The 25510-nt window shown below is 47.2% G+C and overlaps 1 protein-coding gene across 5 annotated transcripts; it reads right to left on the minus strand.

Annotated features, from left to right (window-relative positions):
- Positions 1 to 538: 538 nt before the first annotated feature.
- Positions 539 to 22906, minus strand: LOC122457032 (oxidized low-density lipoprotein receptor 1-like). Of its 5 annotated transcripts, none has more exons than XR_006276309.1 (7): positions 21035 to 22256; positions 19272 to 19367; positions 8732 to 8830; positions 7965 to 8116; positions 5306 to 5448; positions 1346 to 1638; positions 539 to 843 (listed from the first exon to the last, which is right to left on the minus strand). XR_006276309.1 is itself a non-coding variant. In XM_043499818.1 (7 exons), the coding sequence occupies exons 2-7, from the start codon at positions 21147 to 21149 to the stop codon at positions 1518 to 1520; spliced, it is 726 nt and encodes a 241-aa protein (XP_043355753.1). In that variant the 5' UTR covers positions 21150 to 21194; positions 22735 to 22906; the 3' UTR covers positions 1264 to 1517. The 5 variants fall into 5 exon arrangements, 4 of the variants coding, with proteins under 4 accessions (XP_043355753.1, XP_043355749.1, XP_043355755.1 ...); XM_043499818.1 differs by lacking the exon at positions 539 to 843 and adding an exon at positions 22735 to 22906 and having other exon boundaries at positions 1264 to 1638; positions 21035 to 21194; XM_043499814.1 differs by lacking the exon at positions 539 to 843 and having other exon boundaries at positions 1264 to 1638.
- Between the last annotated feature and the right edge of the window lie 2604 nt (positions 22907 to 25510).

Raw genomic sequence — 25510 nt, forward strand, 5'->3', positions numbered from 1 at the left:
TTCTGTTTTGTTTACATGGCTGAGAAAAATAAACTGTGCTGAATGGAATGGATATTCCTGTTTTTGTGTCTTTTTGTAATTTAAGGGATTTTGCCTAGAGGGATTCTCTAATCTAATTACCCTGTAAAGCATTTACCATCCTGATTTTACAGAGGTGATTCTTTTTACTTTTTCTTCTATTAAAATTCTTCTTTTAAGAAACTGATTGCTTTTTCATTGTTCTTAAGATCTAAGGGTTTGGGTCTGTGGTCACCTATGCAAATTGGTGAGGATTTTTATCAAACCTTCCCCAAGAAAGGGGGGGTGTAACATTTGCGAGGATTTTGGGGGGAAAGACATTTCCAAACGGACTCTTTCCTAATAATACCGGTTAGACGTTTGGTGGTGGCAGCGAAAGTCCAAGGGCAAAAGGTAAAATAGTTTGTACCTTGGGGAAATTTTAACCTAAGCTGGTAAAATTAAGCGTAGGAGGTTTTTATGCAGGTCCCCACATTTCTACCCTAGAGTTCAGAGTGGGGAAGGAACCTTGACAGCTGCCTTTCCCACTCCTCCTGTTTCTACCAACTGAGCCTGCAGCCCCAAATTATATGATGTGACAAAACTCCAATATTAGGGGTAGAAGCAGAAGCTACAAATGGAGCCTTTGGGAAGCTGGGGGCTGTAAATAACCACAGAGAAAAGATGCAGCTGGAGTGCTCAGGCTGGGACATGTTTGCAGATTGCACGGTGGGAAATCACCCTGCCCACAGGGCTGCAGTTCTGATAACCAGCTATTTACCACACAGAGGAAATGCTAGCACAACATCCTGCTCAGCATGCCACCAGCTGAGGCCCTGCCCCACTCTGAGAAATGAAACAGAGCAGAGTCAGATGCTGTATGATTGAAATAGAACCACGTATATCACTGATATTGCCACTGTTAGACAATTGCCACAAGTCTTGTACAAAGCGTGGGATCCCCTCTGGAGCCTTTTTTAAAAACTGGTGTCACATTAACTATCCTCCATTCATCTTAGACAGCAGCTGATTTAAATGATAGGTTACATACTAGTTAGTAGTCCTGCAATTCACATTTGAGTTCCTTCAGAACCATCTGCTCCTGGTGTCTTATTACTATTTAGTTTATCATCCAATCTGGCCAGTCCATTGTGGACTATTCCAGCTTGATCACCCATTAAAGGAAATTAATTCTCATAATGGGCCATGATGAAGCCCCACCCAGAGCAATTTATGAGGAAACATAGACTAAAGCACAAGGGCTTCTTTGGCCTTTTAAAATCAGCATTTTATTTATTGCCTCAAGCACAGTCAATAACTGAGCAACTTACAGCTATTGTAAACACACCTTTAATTAACGTCAACAGGGAGAACTTGGCAGCAGGCTCCTGTTCAGGTGTCCCCACTGGGCTCAGTGCAGTTGTGATGAACAGTCTGAGCGTGACACCCACATGGTGCCAGGATGGGGAAGATCTGCAGAGGCCCTGAGGCCACTCCTTCTGCTGCACCTGCCCTGCTTCTCAGTTCCCTCCAAACTTGGCTGGCTTCTCGCAGATATAAACCTCCCATTTGGCGCAGCTCTGCAGGCGGATTTCCCCCTTCTGTATGTATGCGCAGCCTTCAGTTCCCGGGACCTGGAACCTGCCAAGCACAAGCCCCATCTCACTGCCAGCCCTGGGGGGACAGCCACAGGCTGGGGCATTTACCCCTGTTCGGCTGCCTTGGTAAGAATTGTCTTCAAAGTGCATTTACCATAGTGCATAAATGAGACGGGGTCAGATTGACAACCCCGGGTGAGTCTTCCCTGCCCGGCATCTGGGTCATCACTAACACCTCTGCAAAGTGGGAGGAAAACCAAATCCGAACGTATTTAACACCCACTTTGCCTGACACATGGGGCCAGGCACTGCAGAGTCTGGCCCATGTTGCCATTTTGCTAATGGTTGGTTCTTATATGGCTCCCATCACCAGGTGTGTCTCTGTGTCCAGCAGGGACAAGGTGAGTGAGGTAAAATCTTTTATTGGACCAACGTCTGTTGGTGAGCAAGATGAGCTTTCGAGCCACTCAGAGCTCTTCTTCAGCTCTGGGAAAGGTATGCAGTGTCACAGTTAAATACGAGGTGGAACAGCTTGTTTAGCCTAAGGGTATGTCTACACTACCCGCCGGATAGTGATCGATCTATCAGGGATTGATTTATCGCATCTAGTGTAGATGCGATAAAATAGATCTCCGATCGCTCTGCCATCGACTCCTGTACTCCACCGCGGCAAGAGGTGGAAGTGGAGTTGACGGGGAACAACGGCAGTCGACCCCGCGCCATGAGAACGCGAGGTAAGTCAACCTAAGATACGTAGACTTCAGCTACACTATTCTCATAGCTGAACTTGCGTATCTTAGGTCAATTCCCCCGCCCCCAGTGTAGACCAGGGCTAAGTAGTTAACAAATATTTCAAGGGAGACAAGGCAGCCGAGCTACTATTTGTTATTGGACCTACTTCTGTTGGAGAGAGAGACAGGCTTTCGAGGCACAGACCTCAAGAAGAGCTCTGTGTGGCACAAAGCTTGTCTCTTACCAACCGAAGTTGGTCCAATAAAAGCTATTATCTCCCCCTCTCTTGCCTCTCTAATATCCTGAGACCAACACAGCTACAACTATACTATATACATATTTCAAGGGACTGTTCAAGATGAAGTGGCCTTTTAACAACCCTCCACTGCTAGGCAATAAAGAAAGAGAGGAAAAAAGGCAGCTGGGGCCGGGGGGAGGGTGGTTAGTGAGTCACAGATTGTCTCTGTTCAGTCCATGATTTTTAGTTTCTAGCAAAGTTACGAATTTAAGTTTCTAGCCTCGTCTTTTGAAGGTGTTGTGATTTCCTTTGAGACTGAGAGTCAGATATTGAGTGATTGTTTTGTGCAAAGTGTTTGCCCACACGAATTAGGGTGTTTTTGTCCTTTCTCATTTTCCTATGTGAGTTCATTTGAGCATGTAGTGACTGTCTGGTTTCACCCACATAGTTATTATTGGGCACATATACACTAGATGAGGTACAACACACAGGACAGGGATCTTGAAAGGAGTGTTGATCATTGTAGCAGTGGAGCTATGTCTGCAGGTTTTGCATCTGTTGTTCTGGCAGAGTCTGGTGCCACTTGGAGTCAGTGTGTCCCAGAGTGGAAAACAATCAATGATTTAAAAAATAAAAATATTCGGATTTTTTTATTTAGATCAGATTTTTTTACTTAAATCGGATTTGATAAAATGCTTTTTGAGGAAAAAACCTATCTAAAGATAGTATTAATTAAGATACATTATAGCTCAAAGATATCTCATCATGGAACAGGGATTATAAATTCTAATTCTATAGTATGAGACAATATATTCATGTAATGTTTAAGAAAAGTTTTGTAAATGAGTTCCAATAGTTCATGGATTAGGGACCCAATCTGATGGGGTTGCAGGAGCTTCTGTATAGATTATTTAGGTTAATCTTTTTATCTACCCAGTAGGACTCGGTGCTCAGCCTAGAAGACACCATAAGAGATGCTTAGTTTTGCAGTTCTCAGACTGTGGATTTGTGTCTCCAGAGATAACATGTTTGTTAACCGCAAAAATGTTTTTAAATAAATAAATAATATATAGAGGTGAGAAATAACAGACCTCAACCCTATTGTCCCTCTGCAAATTTGTGTTCACAGGTCAATCCCTTACCTCTCTCTAAAAGTGCAAAGTTTCAAAAAGTTCAATGAATAGAAGATTGTTGGGGGCGGAATAGATCTGGACAAGGATAAGAAGTCTGGAGATAAATGTGAGACGTGAGGGACATATGCTTTTTTGTTAAAATATTATATGTTTGCTGTTGAAGAAAAAAATGCAGAATACTTAACATTGTTGTTTTAGTTAAATAAAACAATTTAAATGTCTGTCTGGTGATGTTCTCCTCCTAATACAGCATGGCAAGAAAATCCTCCAAATATTAATGATTAACCTGTTGAATTAGAGATAGTTCACCTCCCAATGACTTCATTAATATCTGTTTCAATTACCTTTGGTAAGTGAAATATCCAAACAATCATTCATTTTCTGATATAGCTGTAAAACTTGTCTGGAAAGTTTTCAAAATAAATCACTGTTTAAAAATGTATAGTGTGTACCTTCTAAAAATGAAACCTACATCTGTCTCTGTGTTGTGAAGAAAATGTATTAAGATTATAACTACCAACAAGAATGCACTTTTATGCAGAAGACCATGATTAAAATGAGTTTTCCTGACTAGTGATTTAAATCATGATTTAAATCACTAATCTGATTTAAATCAAATCCACCCTGGTGTGTCCTGCTCTGCAGGGTGCTTGCTTCTTATGATGGGCTTGGAGAGGCCTGGTGGCTTGTTTGAAGGCCAGCAGAAGTGCAAGTTTTCTCCCACCTCCCTGCTGGTGCGTGTTTTTCTCCTACTCCCCTCATTGCGGATGTGCTTCATCCCTAGGGGAGCTCAGTCTATGTGGCTCATTCATTCCTTGGAGCCTCTGCCACCATAGCCATTAGCCAATGAGAGCCTCCTAGCCACCATAGCCATAGCGTAGGAGCCTGAGCTGTATGGGTGGTGGCTTGTGAACAGCTATCCGGTATGAGGTCTGCACAAAATCACCTGAATAGGCACAGCCTGGGGACACCAATAATCACAGAAGGGACCGCAAGGGTCATCTAGTCTAATCCCCTGCCAAGATGCAGGATTTGTTGTGTCTAAACGACCCAAGACAGCTGGCCTCTTTTTGAAAACCTCCAGTGAAAGAGATTCCACGACTTCCCTAGGTGTCTGTTCCACTGTACTACTGGATTTACAGTTAGGAAGTTTTTCCTGAGATTTACTCTAAATCTGGTATGCTGTAATAAATGATACTTGTCACTTTACAGCCAAAGGTCCCAAACCACTTTGCAAAGGGGGATCATTGTGGCTAGAGCTGCTCAGAAACTACATATTTTCCATCTGGACTTTTTTTTTTTTTTTTTAAATTTCCCCCTAAATATTCTCATTTTGGTAAAAATGCTTGGTTTCTGAAAATCAAAACCAAAACTTTTTGACTGAAAAGTGGAAATTTTTACCAAAAACTTTTCAGTTTACATTGGAAAATTTTGAAAAAAAATGAAAATTTTTTATGAAAAGCCATTTGTCATGGGAAAAAAATGTTCCGATGACCGGTTCTAACAGTTATCCCCACTTATGGAGGAGGAGGAGCTACCCCGTTCAGAGCCAGCATTGAACTGGATCAGTGCCCTTGAATGGGCACAGGCAGCGAGGAGAGACGTACAGCTGGAAGGAGAAAGGGGAGCCATCAGCCCACGTCCAGTTCCCGATGTCGTTGTCGTAGTTCAGCCCTGTCCAGAAATTGAAGTTGAACTGCTGTCCCCGGCGCACGTACACGCGTTTGGAGATCTCATTTTTCAAGAACGCCTGCTCCGAACAGCAAAGGACAACAATCAATCCCCAAATAATTGTTTTTTCCCCTTTGAAAGCATCTGGGTGAAAACAGGGGCTGAGTCCCTCTGGAAATCAGGCCAACGATTTAATTGTCTAAACTATGGTAGAGGTGTCTGACTGTAGGCCTCTGTGTTTGATAACATTGGCCTAAGTGACCCTCCCAGGGTCACGTACTGAACCAATGGAACAGACCCCAAATTTCCTGGCTCCTGGTTCCTGATTTAATCCCCAAACCATCCTACCCCTCTGTGCTGTTCCCAAACAAGAGCTCCACATAGATTATTCTTGGCCAGGAGGAATAAAAGCAGGAACCAAGGGCCCAGGAACTGCCAAACCAGAGCACAGCAATGGCCCCTCTCATGCAGTAGCTCACCGCCATGAGGGCCCAGTGCTGGATCATAGAATCATAGAATCATAGAATATCAGGGTTGGAAGGGACCCCAGAAGGTCATCTAGTCCAACCCCCTGCTCAAAGCAGGACCAAGTCCCAGTTAAATCATCCCAGCCAGGGCTTTGTCAAGCCTGACCTTAAAAACCTCTAAGGAAGGAGATTCTACCACCTCCCTAGGTAACGCATTCCAGTGTTTCACCACCCTCTTAGTGAAAAAGTTTTTCCTAATATCCAATCTAAACCTCCCCCATTGCAACTTGAGACCATTACTCCTCGTTCTGTCATCTGCTACCATTGAGAACAGTCTAGAGCCATCCTCTTTGAAACCCCCTTTCAGGTAGTTGAAAGCAGCTATCAAATCCCCCCTCATTCTTCTCTTCTGCAGACTAAACAATCCCAGCTCCCTCAGCCTCTCCTCATAAGTCATGTGCTCTAGACCCCTAATCATTTTCGTTGCCCTTCGTTGTACTCTTTCCAATTTATCCACATCCTTCCTGTAGTGTGGGGCCCAAAACTGGACACAGTACTCCAGATGAGGCCTCACCAGTGTCGAATAGAGGGGAACGATCACGTCCCTCGATCTGCTCGCTATGCCCCTACTTATACATCCCAAAATGCCATTGGCCTTCTTGGCAACAAGGGCACACTGCTGACTCATATCCAGCTTCTCGTCCACTGTCACCCCTAGGTCCTTTTCCGCGGAACTGCTGCCGAGCCATTCGGTCCCTAGTCTGTAGCGGTGCATTGGATTCTTCCATCCTAAGTGCAGGACCCTGCACTTATCCTTATTGAACCTCATTAGATTTCTTTTGGCCCAATCCTCCAATTTGTCTAGGTCCTTCTGTATCCTATCCCTCCCCTCCAGCGTATCTACCACTCCTCCCAGTTTAGTATCATCCGCAAATTTGCTGAGAGTGCAATCCACACCATCTTCCAGATCATTTATGAAGATATTGAACAAAACGGGCCCCAGGACCGACCCCTGGGGCACTCCACTTGACACCGGCTGCCAACTAGACATGGAGCCATTGATCACTACCCGTTGAGCCCGACAATCTAGCCAGCTTTTTACCCACCATGGATGCTTCACCATGAGGTGGGAAAAGACCCATAATGCATCTTGCCCACTGTGCAATACAGCAGCATGGAGGTCATTCCTCCATGACTCCCCAGTTAGCTGATTTGTTTATGCCCTGAACCACAAGGATCAATGGCCCTAGCTCTCTTATTCTAGCTCAGGTTGTTAAATGGTCTTCTCATTCAGGCAGAAATTGGATCCCTTCCTAAATCTCCCTAAATTATTTGCCTCAGTATCCTGCAGATGTGAGTTCCATAGATAGTTATCTTGACTTTTTCACTTGCTTGCTAATTCACAAAGTTCAGTCATTTGCAATGGGTCTCCCAGTTACTAATGCTAACTAGTAAGACCTAACTGTTCTTTAAATGCACTTTGTGCTTTTTAAAGGATCTACAATGACAGAAGCAGAAACTGAACTCCGAGGGCAAGCTCCCTTCTCCTCGTGCTCTGCATGATGACTTCTATAGGGGAAGAGGTATTATCTCCCATAGCCTGTTTCATCCTTGGACTCTAACGAGGATGACAACAAGCAAGCCAGTTAACACTCACTGGGAACTCAATGGAAGATGTCACTACTGACTTGGATCTGGGCTGGAACTGGTGCATTGGAGATGACAGGCCACATATCCTAGACAGTCATCCCTCCCCTTCTCTCCTCCCCAGACTGCCACAGATACTAAGGATTTGTCTATGCTGGCAAGTGAAAGACAAAACTTTTGTCATTCAGAGGTGTTAAAAAAATATCCCCCTCCCCCCCCCCGAAAGACAAAAGTTTTGTAGACGACAAGTTATGGTGTGAAGAGCACATTGTTGGCAGGAGCGCTCTCCTGGCGACAACGCAAACGCTACTCATTGGGGGTGGAAGTTTTTTGTCGGCAGGAGAGCTCTCTCCTGCCGACAAACAGTGGCTACATGCGTGTCGCTAAAAGCTGAGAAGTGTAAACATAGTGTTAGTGTGTATGCAATTGTTTTATCAGCAACCAATATCAATAAAGAAGAGAAGAGTAGGTGGCTCTGTACCAGCTCCTTCTTCGTGTCTATCTTCACCAGACTGGCTGACATTGCAGTACAAGCATCTAAGCTGTTATGCCAGGATTTCGCATTCTTAGAAAAGGAGTAACAGCTGGCTCCCTGCTGGTCCCAGTCCACCTCACACATGCTGCAGTTGTCCTCTTGAAGAAAAGGGAAAACAGACAGACTTTCAATCCTCATTCTCCAAGATCATTTTGTTACCAGAGCTCCGCACTACTGGGTGTGAAGGATGATGGGAAATTCCCCTTGCTCAGAATTCTAAACTGCTGACCCATCCCTGCACATGTCTTCTCATACTGAGCAGTTCAGCTGGCCCTACTGCCTTTGACCATCAGCTCCTTTCTTCAAGCAACAAGTAGGATGCATAGTAAACTGGTATCAAGAGTTCTCATCTCAGTGAGGAGGGCGGGTCAGGAGTGAGGGACAGTTAGAGCCCATCTTCTGAGAACAGGAGTTATAGGGAGATGGAGACAAGAATTTGTAGGCACTGAGTTCCCATGGTGATGAACACAGTAAAAGGAAGACAGATCAGATAAAGATCTGGAACGGAGAGAATAAATAAGGATGGAAGGAAAGATAGAGAAGGATATAGGGAGAGAGTGAGAGCTTAGAGAAGGATCCGGAAGGCGGGGAGGGATCAGAGATAGGTAGGAATATAGGTAAAGGAGAGATTAGCTGAGGGTTTAAGGGGGAGAGGGAGGAATTGGTGGATGGGTGGAGTTTTTTCCTCAGAGGCTCTAGCTGTAATTCCTTACCCTTGCCAGTTGTCAGCTGCTGCAGAGTATCCAAGAGGACTATGTTTTCCATTTTAGTGACCTCCAGCTGTTGCTCTGATTTCCGGGACAGCTTGTACACTTTAAAGACACAAGAAAAATCATAAGACAATGGAGAGCCCAGAGCCAGTGCATTGCTCCAGCACTGATCATCCTGGGGTGTTTTACAGAATGAGATGGACTGTGAGCATGTCGGGGTACAGTGCCACCTACTGACTGACATGGAATGTGAGGCATGGGTCTCCTCTTGCTTGCACCAATTTTACACAAGTCAAATTTCACTGATATCAGAGAAGTCGTTCCTTATTCACCCCATGGTGAACAAGAGGGAAATCAGCACCATTGTTTTGAAAGTGGCTTCTCTACAGGAAATATCAAAGATGGGAGCTCCCTGCGTTTTATTGACAAATAATCCAAACAAATGCTTGGAACTTGCATATCGTACATTTCAGATGGGGCTGACAAACCTTAACTCATTACATGACAGATGACAGAGACCTATTTGGCCACTGGATCCATCCCCCCTCCCAGTAACAGAGCCATCAATATTTACATTGGGGATATTCCAAATGTATTCAAGGCTGTATATTTGTAGAGGGAGATCAGCAACATCCCAAAACCCAGAGGTCATGGGTCAAATCCTTTTTATGCTTATTTGTACCAAAGCAGGTATTTATACAGCCAGTGTCACCACAGGACCTGTCCCCCTCTGAGCACACACTAAGGAAAGAATCTCTCTATCTAGTATCATAGAATAATAGAATATCAGGGTTGAAAGGGAGCTCAGGAGGTCATCTAGTCCAACCCCCTGCTCAAAGCAGGACCAATCCCCAACTAAATCATACCAGCCAGGGCTTTGTCAAGCCTGACCTTAAAAACCACAAAGGAAGGAGATTCCACCACCTCCCTAGGTAACGCATTCCAGTGCTTCACCACTAGTGCTTCTAGTGAAAAGTTTTTCCTAATATCCAACCTAAACCTCCCCCACTGCAACTTGAGACCATTACTCCTCGTTCTGTCATCTGCTACCACTGAGAACAGTCTAGATCCATCCTCTTTGGAACCCCCTTTCAGGTAGTTGAAAGCAACTATCAAATCCACCCCTCATTCTTCTCTTCCGCAGACTAAACAATCCCAGTTCCCTCAGCCTCTCCTCATAAGTCATGTGTTCCAGTCCCCTAATCATTTTTGTTGCCCTCCCGCTGGAAGCTTTCCAATTATTTCACATCCTTCTTGTACTGTGGGGCCCAAAACTGGACACAGTACTCCAGATGAGGCCTCACCAATGTCCCAAAGAAGGGAACGATCACGTTCCTCAATCTGCTGGCAATGCCCCTACTTATACATCCCAAAATGCCATTGGCCTTTTTGTCAACAACAGCACACTGTTGACACATATCCAGCTTCTTGTCCACTGTAACTCCAAGGTACTTTTTTGTGGAACTGCTGCCTAGCCATTTAGTCCCTAGTCTGTAGCTGTGCATGGGATTCTTCCATCCTAAGTGCAGGACTCTGCACTTGTCCTTGTTGAACCTCATCAGATTTCTTTTGGCCCAATCCTCTAATTTGTCTAGGGCCCTTTGTATCCTATCCCTACCCTCCAGCATATCTACCTCTCCTCCCAGTTTAGTGTCATCTGCAAACTTGCTGAGGGTGCAATCCACACCATCCTCCGGATCGTTAATGAAGATATTGAACAAAACAGGCCCCAGGACCGACCCTTGGGGCACTCCGCTTGATACCGGCTGCCAACTAGACATGGAGCCATTGATCACTACCCGTTGATCCCGATGATCTAGCCAGCTTTCTATCCACCTTATCGTCCATTCATCCAGACCATACTTCTTTAACTTGCTGGCAAGAATACTGTGGGAGATCGTGTCAAAAGCTTTGCTAAAGTCAAGGAATAACACGTCCACTGCTTTCCCCTCATCCACAGAGCCAGTTATCTCGTCATAGAAGGCAATTAGGTTAGTCAGGCATAACTTGCCCTTGGTGAATCCATGCTGACTGTTCCTGATCACTTTCCTTTCCTCTAAGTGCTTCGGAATTGATTCCTGGATTACCTGCTCCATGATTTTTCCAGGGACTGAGGTGAGGCTGAGTAGCCTGTAGTTCCCAGGTTCCTCCTTCTTCCCTTTTTTAAAGATGGGCACTACATTAGCCTTTTTCCAGTCATCCTCCGGACCTCCCCTGATCGCCATGAGTTTTCAAAGATAATGGACAATGGCTCTGCAATCACACCAGCCAATTCCCTCAGCACCCTTGGATGCATTGAATCCGTCCCCATGGACTTGTGCTCATCCAGCTTTTCTAAATAGTCCCAAACCACTTCTTTCTCCACAGAGGGATGGTCACCTCCTCCCCATGCTGTGCTGCCCAGTGCAGTAGTCTGGGAGCTGACCTTGTTCGTGAAGACTGAGGCAAAAAAAGCACTGAGTACATTAGCTTTTTCCACATCCTCTGTTACTAGGTTGCCTCCCTCATTCAGTAAGGGGCCCACGCTTTCCTTGACTTTCTTCTTGTTGCTAACATACCTGAAGAAAGCCTTCTTGTTACTCTTAACATCTCTTGCTAGCTGCAACTCCAGGTATTATTTGGTCTTTCTGATTTCACTCCTGCATGCCTGAGCAATATTTTTATACTCCTCTCTGGTCATTTGTCCAATCTTCCACTTCTTGTAAGCTGCTTTTTTGAGTTTAAGATCAGCAAGGATTTCACTGTTAAGCCAAGCTGGTCGCCTGCCATATTTACTATTCTTTCTACACATTGGGATGGTTTGTCCCTGTAACCTCACTAAGGATTCTTTAAAATACACCCAGCTCTCCTGGACTCCTTTCCTCCTTATGTTATTCTCCCAGGGGATCCTGCCCATCAGTTCCCTGATGGAGTCAAAGTCTGCTTTTCTGAAGTTCAGGGTCCATATTCTGTTGCTCTCCTTTCTTCCTTGTGTCAGGATCCTGAACTTGACCATCTCATAGAATCATAGAATCTATGATTCTATGAGATGGTCAAGTTCAGGATCCTGACACAAGGAAGAAAGGAGAGCAACAGAATATGGACCCTGAACTTCAGAAAAGCAGACTTTGACTCCATCAGGGAACTGATGGGCAGGATCCCCTGGGAGAATAACATAAGGAGGAAAGGAGTCCAGGAGAGCTGGGTGTATTTTAAAGAATCCTTAGTGAGGTTACAGGGACAAACCATCCCAATGTGTAGAAAGAATAGTAAATATGGCAGGCGACCAGCTTTCTTTTTCTCTCCTTTCTTCCTTGTGTCAGGATCCTGAACTTGACCATCTCATGGTAACTGCCTCCCAGGTTCCCATCCACTTTTGCTTCCCCTACTAATTCTTCCCGATTTGTGAGCAGCACGTCAAGAAGAGCTCTGCCCCTGGTTGGTTCCTCCAGCACTTGCACCAGGAAACTGTCCCCTACAAAAGTTTCCAAAAACTTCCTGGATTGTCTCTGCACCGCTGTATTGCTCTCCCAGGAGATATCAGGATGATTGAAGTCTCCCATGACAACCAGGGCCTGCGATCTAGTAACTTCCGTTAGTTGCCGGAAGAAAGCCTCATCCCCCTGGTCCGGTGGTCTATAGCAGACTCCCACCATGACATTACTCTTGTTGCTCACACTTCTAAACTTAATCCAGAGACTCTCCAGGTTTTTCTGCAGTTTCATACCAGAGCTCTGAGCAGTCATACTGCTCTCTTACATACAATGCAACTCCCCCACCTTTTCTGCCCTGCCTGTCCTTCCTGAACAGTTTATATCCATCCATGACAGTACTCCAGTCATGTGAGTTATCCCACCAAGTCTCTGTTATTCCAATCACATCATAATTTCTTGACTATGCCAGGACTTCTAGTTCTCCCTGCTTGTTTCCCAGGCTTCTTGCATTTGCGTATAGGCACTGGAGATAACTCGCTGATCATCCCTCCTTCTCAGTATGAGACAGGAGCCCTCCCCTCTCATGCTCTCCTGCTCTGGCTTCCTCCCAGCATCCCACTTCCCCACTTAACTCAGGGCTTTGGTCTCCTTCCCCCATCCATCACCATGGTACCTAGGCACCTTCAGTTACCATTCCAAGACCACGGCAACAACCTTTGACTTCTGATGGTCTAGGAGGAGTTCAGAGCTGGCCTGTACAACCAGAATCCCCCATCGTGGCACCTTTGGTCTTTGTCTATTCAGAAGGCCCTGATCTACCGTGAACCTCACAATATAACAGCTAATGTCTCAGCTCTGATTCCTCATACGAGGTCCTGAGTGTCTCTCCACCTGCACTTCATTGTGCCTATCACTGTAGCCTTTATACTGATAGAGGGGGTCACGATTATACATGTTCAAAGATGGATGTCACTCTGCACCCCATTTATAGCCACATCTGGAGGTCGGATCAGTCTCAGTGGATGTTTTCCATGGCAGAACCTTAGGTAGAGGTCTCCAAGAGGTGGGTCTTGTACTGGGCATTAAAATGGCAGGACTCAGGCCTAATCTGATCCCCAGTGCCAATGAGGACGTTCTGGCCCTGCCTCCCTTGAGTTTCAGTCTACAGGACAATTAGAGGGCCAGGCCAGAGGGTCAATTCCTTAGAAGCCCTATCCATCTCACCAACTGGAACACAGAGCTAGGACTGATTCCTGGCTTCCAGGTTCACGGACAGGGGACATCAGAGGCCACGGAGCTTGCCAGAGCCTGAGGGGCTCATTGGCATGAGAGGTCACAGATGAGGTGGTGAATGTTACTCCTGTGAGGGCCCCACAAACTGCCAGTTCCACCTCTGTTTCTAACTCAGTCCATTGTTCATTGTCACCTGTAAGTGTCCTGCGGGGGAGGACTATGCAGTGTACAGGTGACGGGGCTTGAGCCATGTCTTACAGGTAACTGTTAAATCTCCAGTCCCATGGAAAGCAGCAGCTGGAAGCTTGAGTAAGAAAGATGGGGCTGAATAATCACTTTACATTACAGATTACATTTACATTACAGGCAGGGCAGAAAAGGTGGGGGAGTAGCACTGTATGTAAGGGAGCAGTATGACTGCTCAGAGCTCCGGTACGAAACTGTGGAAAAACCTGAGTGTCTCTGGATTAAGTTTAGAAGTGTGTGCAACAAGAGTGATGTCATGGTGGGAGTCTGCTATAGACCACCGGACCAGGGGGATGAGGTGGATGAGGCTTTCTTCCGGCAACTCACGGAAGCTACTAGATCGCATGCCCTGATTCTCATGGGTGACTTTAATTTTCCTGATATCTGCTGGGAGAGCAATACAGCGGTGCATAGACAATCCAGGAAGTTTTTGGAAAGCGTAGGGGACAATTTCCTGGTGCAAGTGCTAGGGGAGCCAACTAGGGGAGCGCTTTTCTTGACCTGCTGCTCACAAACCGGGTAGAATTAGTGGGGGAAGCAAAAGTGGATGGGAATCTGGGAGGCAGTGACCATGAGTTGGTTGAGTTCAGGATCCTGACGCAGGGAAGAAAGGTAAGCAGCAGGATACGTACCCTGGACTTCAGGAAAGCAGACTTTGACTCCCTCAGGGAACAGATGGCCAGGATCCCCTGGGGGACTAACATGAAAGGGAAGGGAGTCCAGGAGAGCTGGCTGTATTTCAAGGAATCCCTGTTGAGGTTACAGGGACAAACCATCCCGATGAGTCGAAAGAATAGTAAATATGGCAGGCGACCAGCTTGGCTTAATGGTGAAATCCTAGCGGATCTTAAACATAAAAAAGAAGCTTACAAGAAGTGGAAGCTTGGACATATGACCAGGGAAGAGTATAAAAATATTGCTCGGGCATGTAGGAAAGATATCAGGAGGGCCAAATCGCACCTGGAGCTGCAGCTAGCAAGAGATGTCAGAGTAACAAGAAGGGTTTCTTCAGGTATGTTGGCAACAAGAAGAAAGCCAAGGAAAGTGTGGGCCCCTTACTGAATGAGGGAGGCAAGCTAGTGACAGAGGATGTGGAAAAAGCTAATGTACTCAATGCTTTTTTTGCCTCTGTTTTCACTAACAAGGTCAGCTCCCAGACTGCTGTGCTGGGCAACACAAAATGGGGAAGAGATGGCCAGCCCTCTGTAGAGATAGAGGTGGTTAGGGACTATTTAGAAAAGCTGGACGTGCACAAGTCCATGGGGCCGGACGAATTGCATCCGAGAGTGCTGAAGGAATTGGCGGCTGTGATTGCAGAGCCCTTAGCCATTATCTTTGAAAACTCGTGGCGAACGGGGGAAGTCCCGGATGACTGGAAAAAGGCTAATGTAGTGCCCATCTTTAAAAAAGGGAAGAAGGAGGATCCTGGGAACTACAGGCCGGTCAGCCTCACCTCAGTCCCTGGAAAAATCATGGAGCAGGTCCTCAAAGAATCAATCCTGAAGCACTTAGAGGAGAGGAAAGTGATCAGGAACAGTCAGCATGGATTCACCAAGGGAAGGTCATGCCTGACTAATCTAATCGCCTTTTATGATGAGATTACTGGTTCTGTGGATGAAGGGAAAGCAGTGGATGTATTGTTTCTTGACTTTAGCAAAGCTTTTGACACGGTCTCCCACAGCATTCTTGTCAGCAAGTTAAGGAAGTATGGGCTGGATGAATGCACTATAAGGTGGGTAGAAAGCTGGCTAGATTGTCGGGCTCAACGGGTAGTGATCAATGGCTCCATGTCTAGTTGGCAGCCGGTGTCAAGTGGAGTGCCCCAGGGGTCGGTCCTGGGGCCCGTTTTGTTCAATATCTTCATAAATGATCTGGAGGATGGTGTGGATTGCACTCTCAGCAAATTTGCGGATGATACTAAACTGGGAGGAGTGGTAGATACGCTGGAGGGGAGGGATAGGATACAGAAGGACCTAGACAAATTGGAGGATTGGGCCAAAAGAAATCTAATGAGGTTCAATAAGGATAAATGCAGGGTCCTGCACTTAGGATGGAAGAATCCAATGCACCGCTACAGACTAGGGACCGAATGGCTCGGCAGCAGTTCTGCGGAAAAGGACCTAGGGGTGACAGTGGACGAGAAGCTGGATATGAGTCAGCAGTGTGCCCTTGTTGCCAAGAAGGCCAATGGCATTTTGGGTTGTATAAGTAGGGGCATAGCGAGCAGATCGAGGGACGTGATCGTTCCCCTCTATTCGACACTGGTGAGGCCTCATCTGGAGTACTGTGTCCAGTTTTGGGCCCCACACTACAGGAAGGATGTGGATAAATTGGAAAGAGTACAACGAAGGGCAACGAAAATGATTAGGGGTCTAGAGCACATGACTTATGAGGAGAGGCTGAGGGAGCTGGGATTGTTTAGTCTGGAGAAGAGAAGAATGAGGGGGGATTTGATAGCTGCTTTCAACTACCTGAAAGGGGGTTTCAAAGAGGATGGCTCTAGACTGTTCTCAATGGTAGCAGATGACAGAACGAGGAGTAATGGTCTCAAGTTGCAATGGGGGAGGTTTAGATTGGATATTAGGAAAAACTTTTTCACTAAGAGGGTGGTGAAACACTGGAATGCGTTACCTAGGGAGGTGGTAGAATCTCCTTCCTTAGAGGTTTTTAAGGTCAGGCTTGACAAAGCCCTAGCTGGGATGATTTAACTGGGACTTGGTCCTGCTTTGAGCAGGGGGTTGGACTAGATGACCTTCTGGGGTCCCTTCCAACCCTGATATTCTATGATTCTATGATTCTATGATTAACAAGTGAAATGGAAAAAAGACAGTGGTCAAATATTTCTGTTCTCTAGTTGGGAAAATTCAGATAATATAGTTTGATGATGATGATGATGATAAGTAAATACTTTGCGTTCCAACAGTAACTCAGGAGGATGTTAAATAGTAGCTACTAATGTCAGACATTTTAAAATGAGCAGGTCTGGATTACTTGGATCAAATGGGTTTAGAAGAACAGGCTCTGGACCATTAATGTTGATTCTCAATAAGTCTTGGAATACTGGGCAAGTTCCAGAGAACTGGAAGAAAATGAAAGTTGTGCCAATATTAAAATGGGTAAATGGGATGATCCAGGTAATTATATTGCCATGTCAACTTGATGTCAATCCTGATCAAAATAAAAGAATGGCTGATGGAGGACTGAATAGTTATGAATCAATGTCCTATCAGATAAAGCATAAGATGGGTGTTAGTTGGTGTCTGCTACAGACCAGCAAATCACATTAGGGAGAAGAGGATGACTGGATCCTCACATACCTAACTATAATATGTAGGGGGGAAAAAGCTGTGTGATCACCGGGGACTTCAATTTCAGTGACATATGTTGGAGGTCTGATCCTGCCAGTACTAAAACATCACTGGAATTTCTAAATAATATAGATGACAATTTTCTAAGTAAAAAAGTGTTGCAGCCAATACAGAAGCAGTCTGTATTTGTCTTGACAGATAAAGATGAACTGATCACAGAAATAAAAATTAGTAGCTGATTACACACAAGTGATCATGACCTGATCAAATTTATAATGTGCAAACAGAATAATGTCCAAACCAGTAATATAGATACTTAATGCTTCAAAAGGGCCAATTTCACAAAACTGAAAATAATTATGAGCCAAATCAGCTGGGAGGAAGAACCTAATAAAAAATGTGAATGATAATAGGGAATTGTTTAAGAACACTTTACTAAATGCCCCAAAATCACTCTGCCACAATCAGGGAAGAAGGCCATGCTGGTTAAAACACCAGCCTTTTTTAGAGAGATTATGAAAGCAGCCTATAAAAACCTCCAATACATAATAAGCAGAAGAAAAGGGAAGTCAACAATAATGAATATAAATCACAAATTAGGAACTGTAGAAAACTGATAAGGGAAGCAAAGGGGCACCCAGAGACATCAATGGTCAGCATAATTAAGTACAATAGAACTTTTAAAAATATATTTGTAACAAAAAGTATCCTAACAATGGGATTGGCCTATTACTAGACTGAAATGATAGAATTAATAATGCAGAAAAGGCAGAAGTGTTCAATAAATATTTCTGTTGTATATTTGGGAAGAAATAGATGTACTCATACCAGATCATGATGATGACACTCCTTCCATTCCAGTGGTAACTCATAAGGATGTTAAATAATAGCTACTACGACAGACATTTTTAAATCAACTGGCTGAGGAGCAGGCTTGACCATTTATGTTGATTTTCAATAATTCTTCGAACACTGGAGAAGTTCCCAAAGACAGTAAGAAAGCTAATGTTGTGTCAATATTTAAAAAGAGTAAACAGGATGGCCTGCGTAGTTATAGGCCTGTCAGTCTGACATCAATTCCAGACAGCATAGTGGAGCAGCAGATACGGGACCCCATTAATAAAGTATTAAAGGAGGGTAATTTATAATTAATGCCAATCAACACAGGTTTACAGAAAACAGATCCTGTCAAATTAATTGGTACCTTTTTGTGATGAGATTACAAGTTTGACTGATAAAGGCAACAGTGTTGATATAATATATTCAGTCTTTTGTAAGGCATTTGACTTGATACTACATGACATTTTCATTAAAAATTAGAATAGAAATTTAACATAGGACACATTAAATGGATTAAAAACTGGCTAAAAGCTAGGTCTCAGAATGTAACTGTAAACAGAGAATCATCATCAAGCAGGTGTGTTTCTAGTGAGTTCCCGCAGGGATTGGGTTTTGGCCCTACACTATTTAACATTTTCATCAGTGACCTGGAAGAGAATGGAAAATCACCACTGATAAAGTTTTCAGAAGGCAAAAAGACTGGGGGAGCAGTAAATGAATAAGAGGACAGGTCACTGATACAGAGCAAGCTGGATCATTTGGTAAGCTGGACACAAGCAAACAATATGAGTTTTAACATGGCCAAATGTAAGACCCTGATAAAGATTTCAGGGTCATGGTGGACAGTCAGGTGAACATAAGCATCCAGTGTGACACTATGGCCAAAAGGGGCTAATGTGATTCTCTGATGTATAAACAAGTGAATTCTGAGTAGGAGTGGGGAGGTTCTATTATCTCTGTATTTGGTACTGGTGCGAGTGCTACTGCAATACTGTGCCCAGTTCTGGTGTCCACAATTCAGAAAGGATTTTGAAAACTGGAGAGGGTTCAGGAAATGAGCCAGGAGAATTATTAAACGATTGGAAAACTTGCATTATACTGTGATAGATTTAAGGAGCTCAGTCTATTTAACTTAAGAAAGACAAGGTTAAAGGGTAACTTGATCACAGTCTATAGCTACATGGGGCACAGAAATTTAACACTAGAGGGCTCTTCACTGTAGCAAAGGTATAACAAGACCCAATGTCTAGAAATAGAAGCTAGACAAATTCTGACTAGAACTCAATTTTCCGACAGGGAGGGTAAACCACCATTGGCCCAACTTACCAAGGTTCATGGTGGATTTTCAATCACTGACTAAATTTTGAAATCAAGATTGGATTTTTTTCTAAAAGATCTGCTGTAGTTCAAAAATAATTAATTCAGTTACTCCCATGTTCTACAGGACTCATATCAGACGATCAGAATGGTCCTTTCTGGCTTTATAATCTATGAAACACTCACCCTGTTGAGCCATCACGATCACCAGAATCAGCAAGATCAGGCAGATGGGTCCAAGGATGATGGCAGAGAGCCACCATGGAGATGCACTGGGAGATGCTAACAGGAAGGAAATGGAGAACATGAACATGCACTTCCTTCTGCTTGGGATCCTCAGCTGGGAATTGGGGTGACCCAGATTTAAATTCCTGCTCTGCCTGATTTGGAGCAGATGCTTGAAGCCAGGTGAGTGCCCCAAATGCTAGGCTGTTGGCTATTCAGGGGTGAGGCTCTCCCAGTCTTGTATGTTGGAGCTATTCCACGTTGTACAAATCACTAAATATTCATTGGACCAGAGAAAGTGAGAGACTGACTCTTGGTGGTTTGGGCACTCATTTGGGATGGGGGAGAGTCGGGTTCAGTCCCTTGCTCCAATAAATAGTTATTTATTTACACAAATGGAAAGAGATTGTGAGAGCTGCCGCAATTCCCCCCCCCCACGGATAGGCTGGTGTTTAAGGCTCTCACCTGGGATGTGGAAGACTGGGTTCAAGAGTGTCTCACATCCCAGCCAAATGCCCTAGCCACTGGGCTACTGGGTATTCTGGGGCACACACACACCTGGCTGTCTTTTGTGCAGGCTCCAAGCCATAGGTATGCACTGAGGGGATCAGGCCCTGCTAGTGAGACAGATGGAGGTACATGTAGTTTGAGAATCTTGTTTCAGGGCTCCCAGGGCTTTGGCTTGAGCTAGGGCTCTGAGCAGCCCATTAGCTGTGGGGCGGTGCCAGGAGCTAGGCATAAGCAAAGCCAACTACCAGCAGAAACATAGGTACCTAGTAAACTTAAGCACCTAGTGGGTTAGGAAGCAGCTGAGCAGTGGTTCTGAGAACATCAGGAGCACCTAAACATCAGGTGGCTAAAAAGGTAGTTAGGCCTAAGCCCCTTTGTGAACCTGGCACTTCTTCTCTGTGCCTCAGCTCCCTGTCTGTAAAATGGGGATAATGATACTGCCTTTCTCCCACATGTCTATTTGAGCACTTCAGATCAGAGACTCTCTCCCACTGTGTTCATACAGCAGCAGCACAATGGGGCCCTGAGCTTGGGTGGGCCTCTAGACGCTATGTTAATAATAACGACCTTGTCCTACACAACTAAGTTAAACAGGTTGGCAGCTAAGGTGCCCTCTTTTCATGGCCTTCCAGCACCCGGCTACCTGCCTCTTAGATGGCGGAGGGAATCCTTGTGTGCTGTGTCCTAGCTGTCCAGGTAAGGCAGCCTGCAGTCATGGAACCCAGCAAAATGGGGGTGACTTCCTGACAGAAACCTTTCCTGATCTCCCCAGACAGGGGCACCCCCATGCTATCCTCCAGCAGAAATCCTCCTTGATCACATCTCCTGGCAGCCTCCCTGCCAATTCTGGCCCTGGTCAGTTGATTAAGGAGGCAGGTAGGATGCAGTGTGGACAGGAGCACAGATCCTAGAGATCAGGGTGGGCCAAGCAAGAGTGGGGCAGGGAAGGCTGTGGGGAGCCGCTCTGCAGTGAAGCAGAGAGAGGCAGAGGAGCTTTAGGGATCACCCTATTTCCCTTATTGCAATAGAACCTCTTTCTGTTATTCTTCACTGTTGCCACATGAGAAGAGGGAGGCGTTTGGCAGGAAGGGTGGGGCAAGGCTGGGCACAGACCAGGAAGGGGGTCAGGGCACCTGTCTCAGGGGCGAGGGGGGAGAAAGGAGGCTGAGTGGTTGGGTCACCCTTCCCCTTTCTGTGGGAGGAGACCCCTGCACCTGCAATGACAGCAGCTTGTCCGGCTTGTGCGTTGGCTCTCCCTTCATCCTTGGACTTGTAGATGACATTTATGTCAGATGGAGTGCCCTTCACTTTCCTCTGCTGGACAGGCATTGGAGCCTGCAGGTGAGAGAACCCACCAACAGGAAAGGGTCTCACCTCAAGAGATCAAAAATCATGCGTCAGACCCTCAAGAATCATGAAACTGGCCCAAGAAATCATGTTTTCTTAAAAAAAAAATCAAATCATGTTTTTTAGTCCGATTCTATTCCTTTGCCAATGTATGCGACAATTTCAGGTTGAAAAGTCAACCTTTAATGCACTCAGAAATGCACGCCTCTCTTTGCCTGATCGGATGGAGACCCCGCTTAGCATCCCTCACCTCTACGATAAGGGAACTGCCATCCATTTCCTATTACTGTCTTCACCCGGCACCAGCACTCAAGGATCTAAATCTATTTAGCTTAACCAAGAGAAGGTTAAGGGTTGACTTGATCACAGTCTATAAAGTACCTCCACAGGGGAAAAGTATTTACTAATGGGCTCTTCAATCGAGCAGAAAAAGACATAACATGATCTGATGGTTGGAAGTTGAAGCTAGAGAAATTCAGACTGGAAATAAGGGGTAAATTTTTAACAGTGGGAGTAAGTAACCATTGGAATAATTTAGCAAGGGTTGTGGTGGATTCTCCATCACTGATGATTTTTAAATCAAGATTGGACGTTCTTCTCAAATATCTGCTCTAGGAATTATTGTAGGACAGGGTTGTGGCCTGTGCTATAGAGGGGTCAGACTAGACGATCACATTCTGGCCTTGCAAGCTATTAATCTAACATACCAGCCACTGCCCCAGGGCTTCTCCTCTGACTGGCTCCCACATCACCACTTTCTCAACTTCCCTCTCCCCTGCCTCTTGCTGCCCCGGGACCCTCTCTCTGCTCCAGACCAGACATGAAGGCAGGGCTGGTCTGCATCCTCAGCCCTAAGGTTCCTGCCCAGTTCTACCCATGTACCCAGCCCTGACATTTGGGAGATCCAGCCTCTTGCACCATCACAGCAGTTCCTGCTGCAGGCGCCCAAATCCGGTGACTTGTGATCCATCCGTGAGAATGGTGACACTGCAACACGGCCCTTCCCTGGCTGCTCAGTGGACTCGCCTACCCCACAACCGCCCCAGGCTGGGGGAACTGTCATCTGATCCCTCCATCTCCCACCCCATCTCTGTCCTTTGCACCTCCTCTGCCTCCCTCCCATCCCCCCTAACCCTCGTACCCCCCTCAGCCTCCCTCCTACCCCCATATCCCCTGCCCCCCTGGGCCTCCCTCCTACCCCTACATCCCATCTCCCTACCTCAACCTCCCTCCTACCCCCACATCCCCTGCCCCCCTCCCTCGGCCTCCCTCCTACCCCCACATCCCCTGCCCCCTCCCTCGGTCTTCCTCCTACCCCCACCCACATCCCTTGCCTCCCTCGGCCTCCCTCCTACCCCTATATCCCGTCTCCCTCCCTCAACCTCCCTCCTACCCCCACATCCCCTGCCCCCTCCCTCGGCCTCCCTCCTACCCCCACATCCCCTGCCCCCTCCCTCGGCCTCCCTCCTACCCCCACATCCCCTGCCTCCCTTGGCCTCCCTCCTACCCCCACATCCCCTGCCCCCTCCCTCGGCCTCCCCCCTACCCCCTCACTCTTCCCATCCACCTTTCCCAGGGTCTCTCTCTGAAGCGCCTCGCAGCCGAGTGCTGCGTCCACTCCCAGTCCAGCCCCCTGGCCCACGCAGGGGAGGCCATTTTGCCCGCAGGCACGGCTCCTACCTCACGGAAAACAATGGGAGCTGGCGGCCATCTTTGCTTAGGGCAGCTCCACGGCCCCCGGCAGCCGGCCCATAGGGAAATGGCGGCCGCCGTGCTGGCTTCAGCCCCATGGACAGCAATGGGAGGTGGCTGCCATTTTGTATCAGGGGAAATGACCAAGTTTTCCTCCTGCGTTCATCAAACACATTAACCCCCCCGCCCCCGCCCAAGGGCGCTAGAGGTGCAACAGGAGAGGTGGCAATACGGGGTTCCCGCCTCCAGGGCCCTGGCGCCACGGGACACCCCTGGCGCCATCCCCTGGCAGGCCCCAGCTGCGGGCACCCGGCCCGGCGGTGCCCCATGGCCATCAGGAGGCGGGCAGAGGGGCGCTCGCCGCCATGGGTTATGGTAGCACACGCCCAGGCGGTCCCGGGGCTGTTCGGCGGGTGGAGCCAGGTGCCTTGAGCTCAGCCGTGTGGCTGGGCCCTGTGCGTTCAGCACCCGAGGGCCAGGGGGTCCCCACCGAGGACTAGGGTGTGCGGATGGAGCCGGGGGGGGTCCCTGCCCCAGCCAGCCAGGCGCGGCGCGGGGGCCGAGCCCTGGGGTGACTCTCGCCAGCCAGCTGTGCGTCTGGAGCGGCCGCTCCCCCGGCTGCCATGGCCTAGCTCCCGAGTACCCCGGGGTGGGTGAGCGGAGATTCAGGCCGAGTCGCTGCTTCGTGGCTCCAGGAGCATCCAGTGGGGGCCGAACTGAGCCTCCCCCCTGCAATGGGCTGTGGCAGGCCAAGGAGGGCTGCCCCAGCTGGTAACGGAGCCAGGGGGGCTGTGGTGAGCCCTGCAGGGGGCAGGACTGTCCCAGCCGGCCCTGGGCGCTAAGGGGTGGCTGGGCTGGCAGCTGCCCGTGGGCTCCTAGCTGGGCACAGCCCGGGAGGGCTCCAGGCAGCTCGGTCTCCATGGGAATCGAGGGCAGCCGCTCCCCCATGGCCCCTGCCTCGCTGGGCCCCGATCCTCAGAACAACGCAGCCCGTTGGAAGGGAGCGGGGGCAGCACGGCCTGGTGAGGGGAGGACGAGGTCACAAGGGGCATCGGAGGGGCAGAGGACCCCCACTGAGTGTTTCAGGGTGAAGGGTGCCTGGTGGGTGTTGTGGGAGGGGAGGAGGAGACATTGTGTGGCCCCTGAGATGGTCACAGCCTGAGCTCCCCCAGTTCCCACCCACCCGCCACTGTCCCCATCCCTCTCTGAGGAACCCCTGTGCCGGGTCGTTCTGGTTGCAGCTCCTGCCACCTTCGTAACATTTTCCCTTTTTGTCTCTCTGACCGCTATGCCCAGATAGACAGACGGTATGCCCACCTTGCGCCAGTGTGATTCTAGAGCCTGGTCTAATCCTACCTGCGGTAGAACTACACTTACAACTGTCCCTGTTCTAGAGGGATGGTGCCATTAGGATGCCCGGTGATGAGTCTAAACGTCTAGCTAGGGTTTGCACCCTGAAGGCACATCCAAGCAGGATTCCAAAGCTGCTTTGAGATCACTGAAGACCTGCACCTCTTGTTTCTGTGTGGTCCCTGTGGGGTAAACCAGCACCAGCCCCTTACGAGAACTCTGTATTTTAATTGACCATTTGGTGATGGAAGCTTATCGGGAACAATAGAATATACAGTTTTACGCAACTTTCACCAGTTTCTAATGGAGAAATGGAGCTGATGGAAGAAAGCTTGTGAGTGCTTTTTGTGTGTGTATGAGTCATGAGATGTTCCATATATGTTAGGCCAGGCCTACACGACAAACATTTCCAATATAGCTATGTTTGCCAGGAGTTTGGAGAGATGTGGTCCCTCAACTCCATAGCTGTGCTGGCAAAAACCCCCCCGGTGTGGATGGAGTTATACGGGTAAAACTGTGCTTTTGCTGGCATAGCTTGTTTCACTCGGGATGGATGGTGAAATAAACTGTATCTGTAAGCAGAGTCAGGATGAGCTTCACCCTGACATCTGGTGGTGAGTTTTGGCAAGTTGTGGAAAAAAACTTCAGATCTCATTTGCATAGGCACCCCCCCCCCCAGCATGAGCCCATAGCTGCCCAAGTGATCACTTTGGCTGCTGTGGGATCCTCAGTTTCTCTGTTATTGGGGAAGGAAGAATAAATTGTTATTATCCTGATTATGTGAATCAAGGACAGTGGAACTGTACTTGGCCTTTTGTTAAGATGGAGGGACCCACCATCAACTAAGGAGCACTCGCTAAGCAAGGGACATGGATTCCAAAACTCAGTGAATTTAGAGAGGTTGGAGATAGGTAGCCTTATGGCTCAGATCAAGCATAGTATCTATTCTTGTCAGTTTAATCTCTTTTGATAAACACTTGCAACACCTGTTCTGAAGATGGATTCTCCTGCTGCCATTTTTGAAAAAATTGATGCTGCTTTGAAGATGTAATCCGCTGCTGCTGCTTTGGAAGGAAATCCTCTCTCTGCTCCTGAGACATCCCTAGCTGCACTGTGTACCACTACTGCTGCTCCACAGAAGATCTCTCAGACAATGACTACAAAGAAGATCCTAGGTGCCTCCAGGACATTGCAGACCAGCAGCATGAAGGGGAAGAACGGTGGATGCTCGAAGGACCTCCTCTGAGATGCTGTTCCAGTAAGATCCTGCATCCTGAGGCCGGCCTGTCGGGACATCACAA

Source organism: Dermochelys coriacea, chromosome 1 (genome assembly GCF_009764565.3).
Source record: "Dermochelys coriacea isolate rDerCor1 chromosome 1, rDerCor1.pri.v4, whole genome shotgun sequence".
Lineage (NCBI taxonomy): Eukaryota > Metazoa > Chordata > Testudines > Dermochelyidae > Dermochelys > Dermochelys coriacea.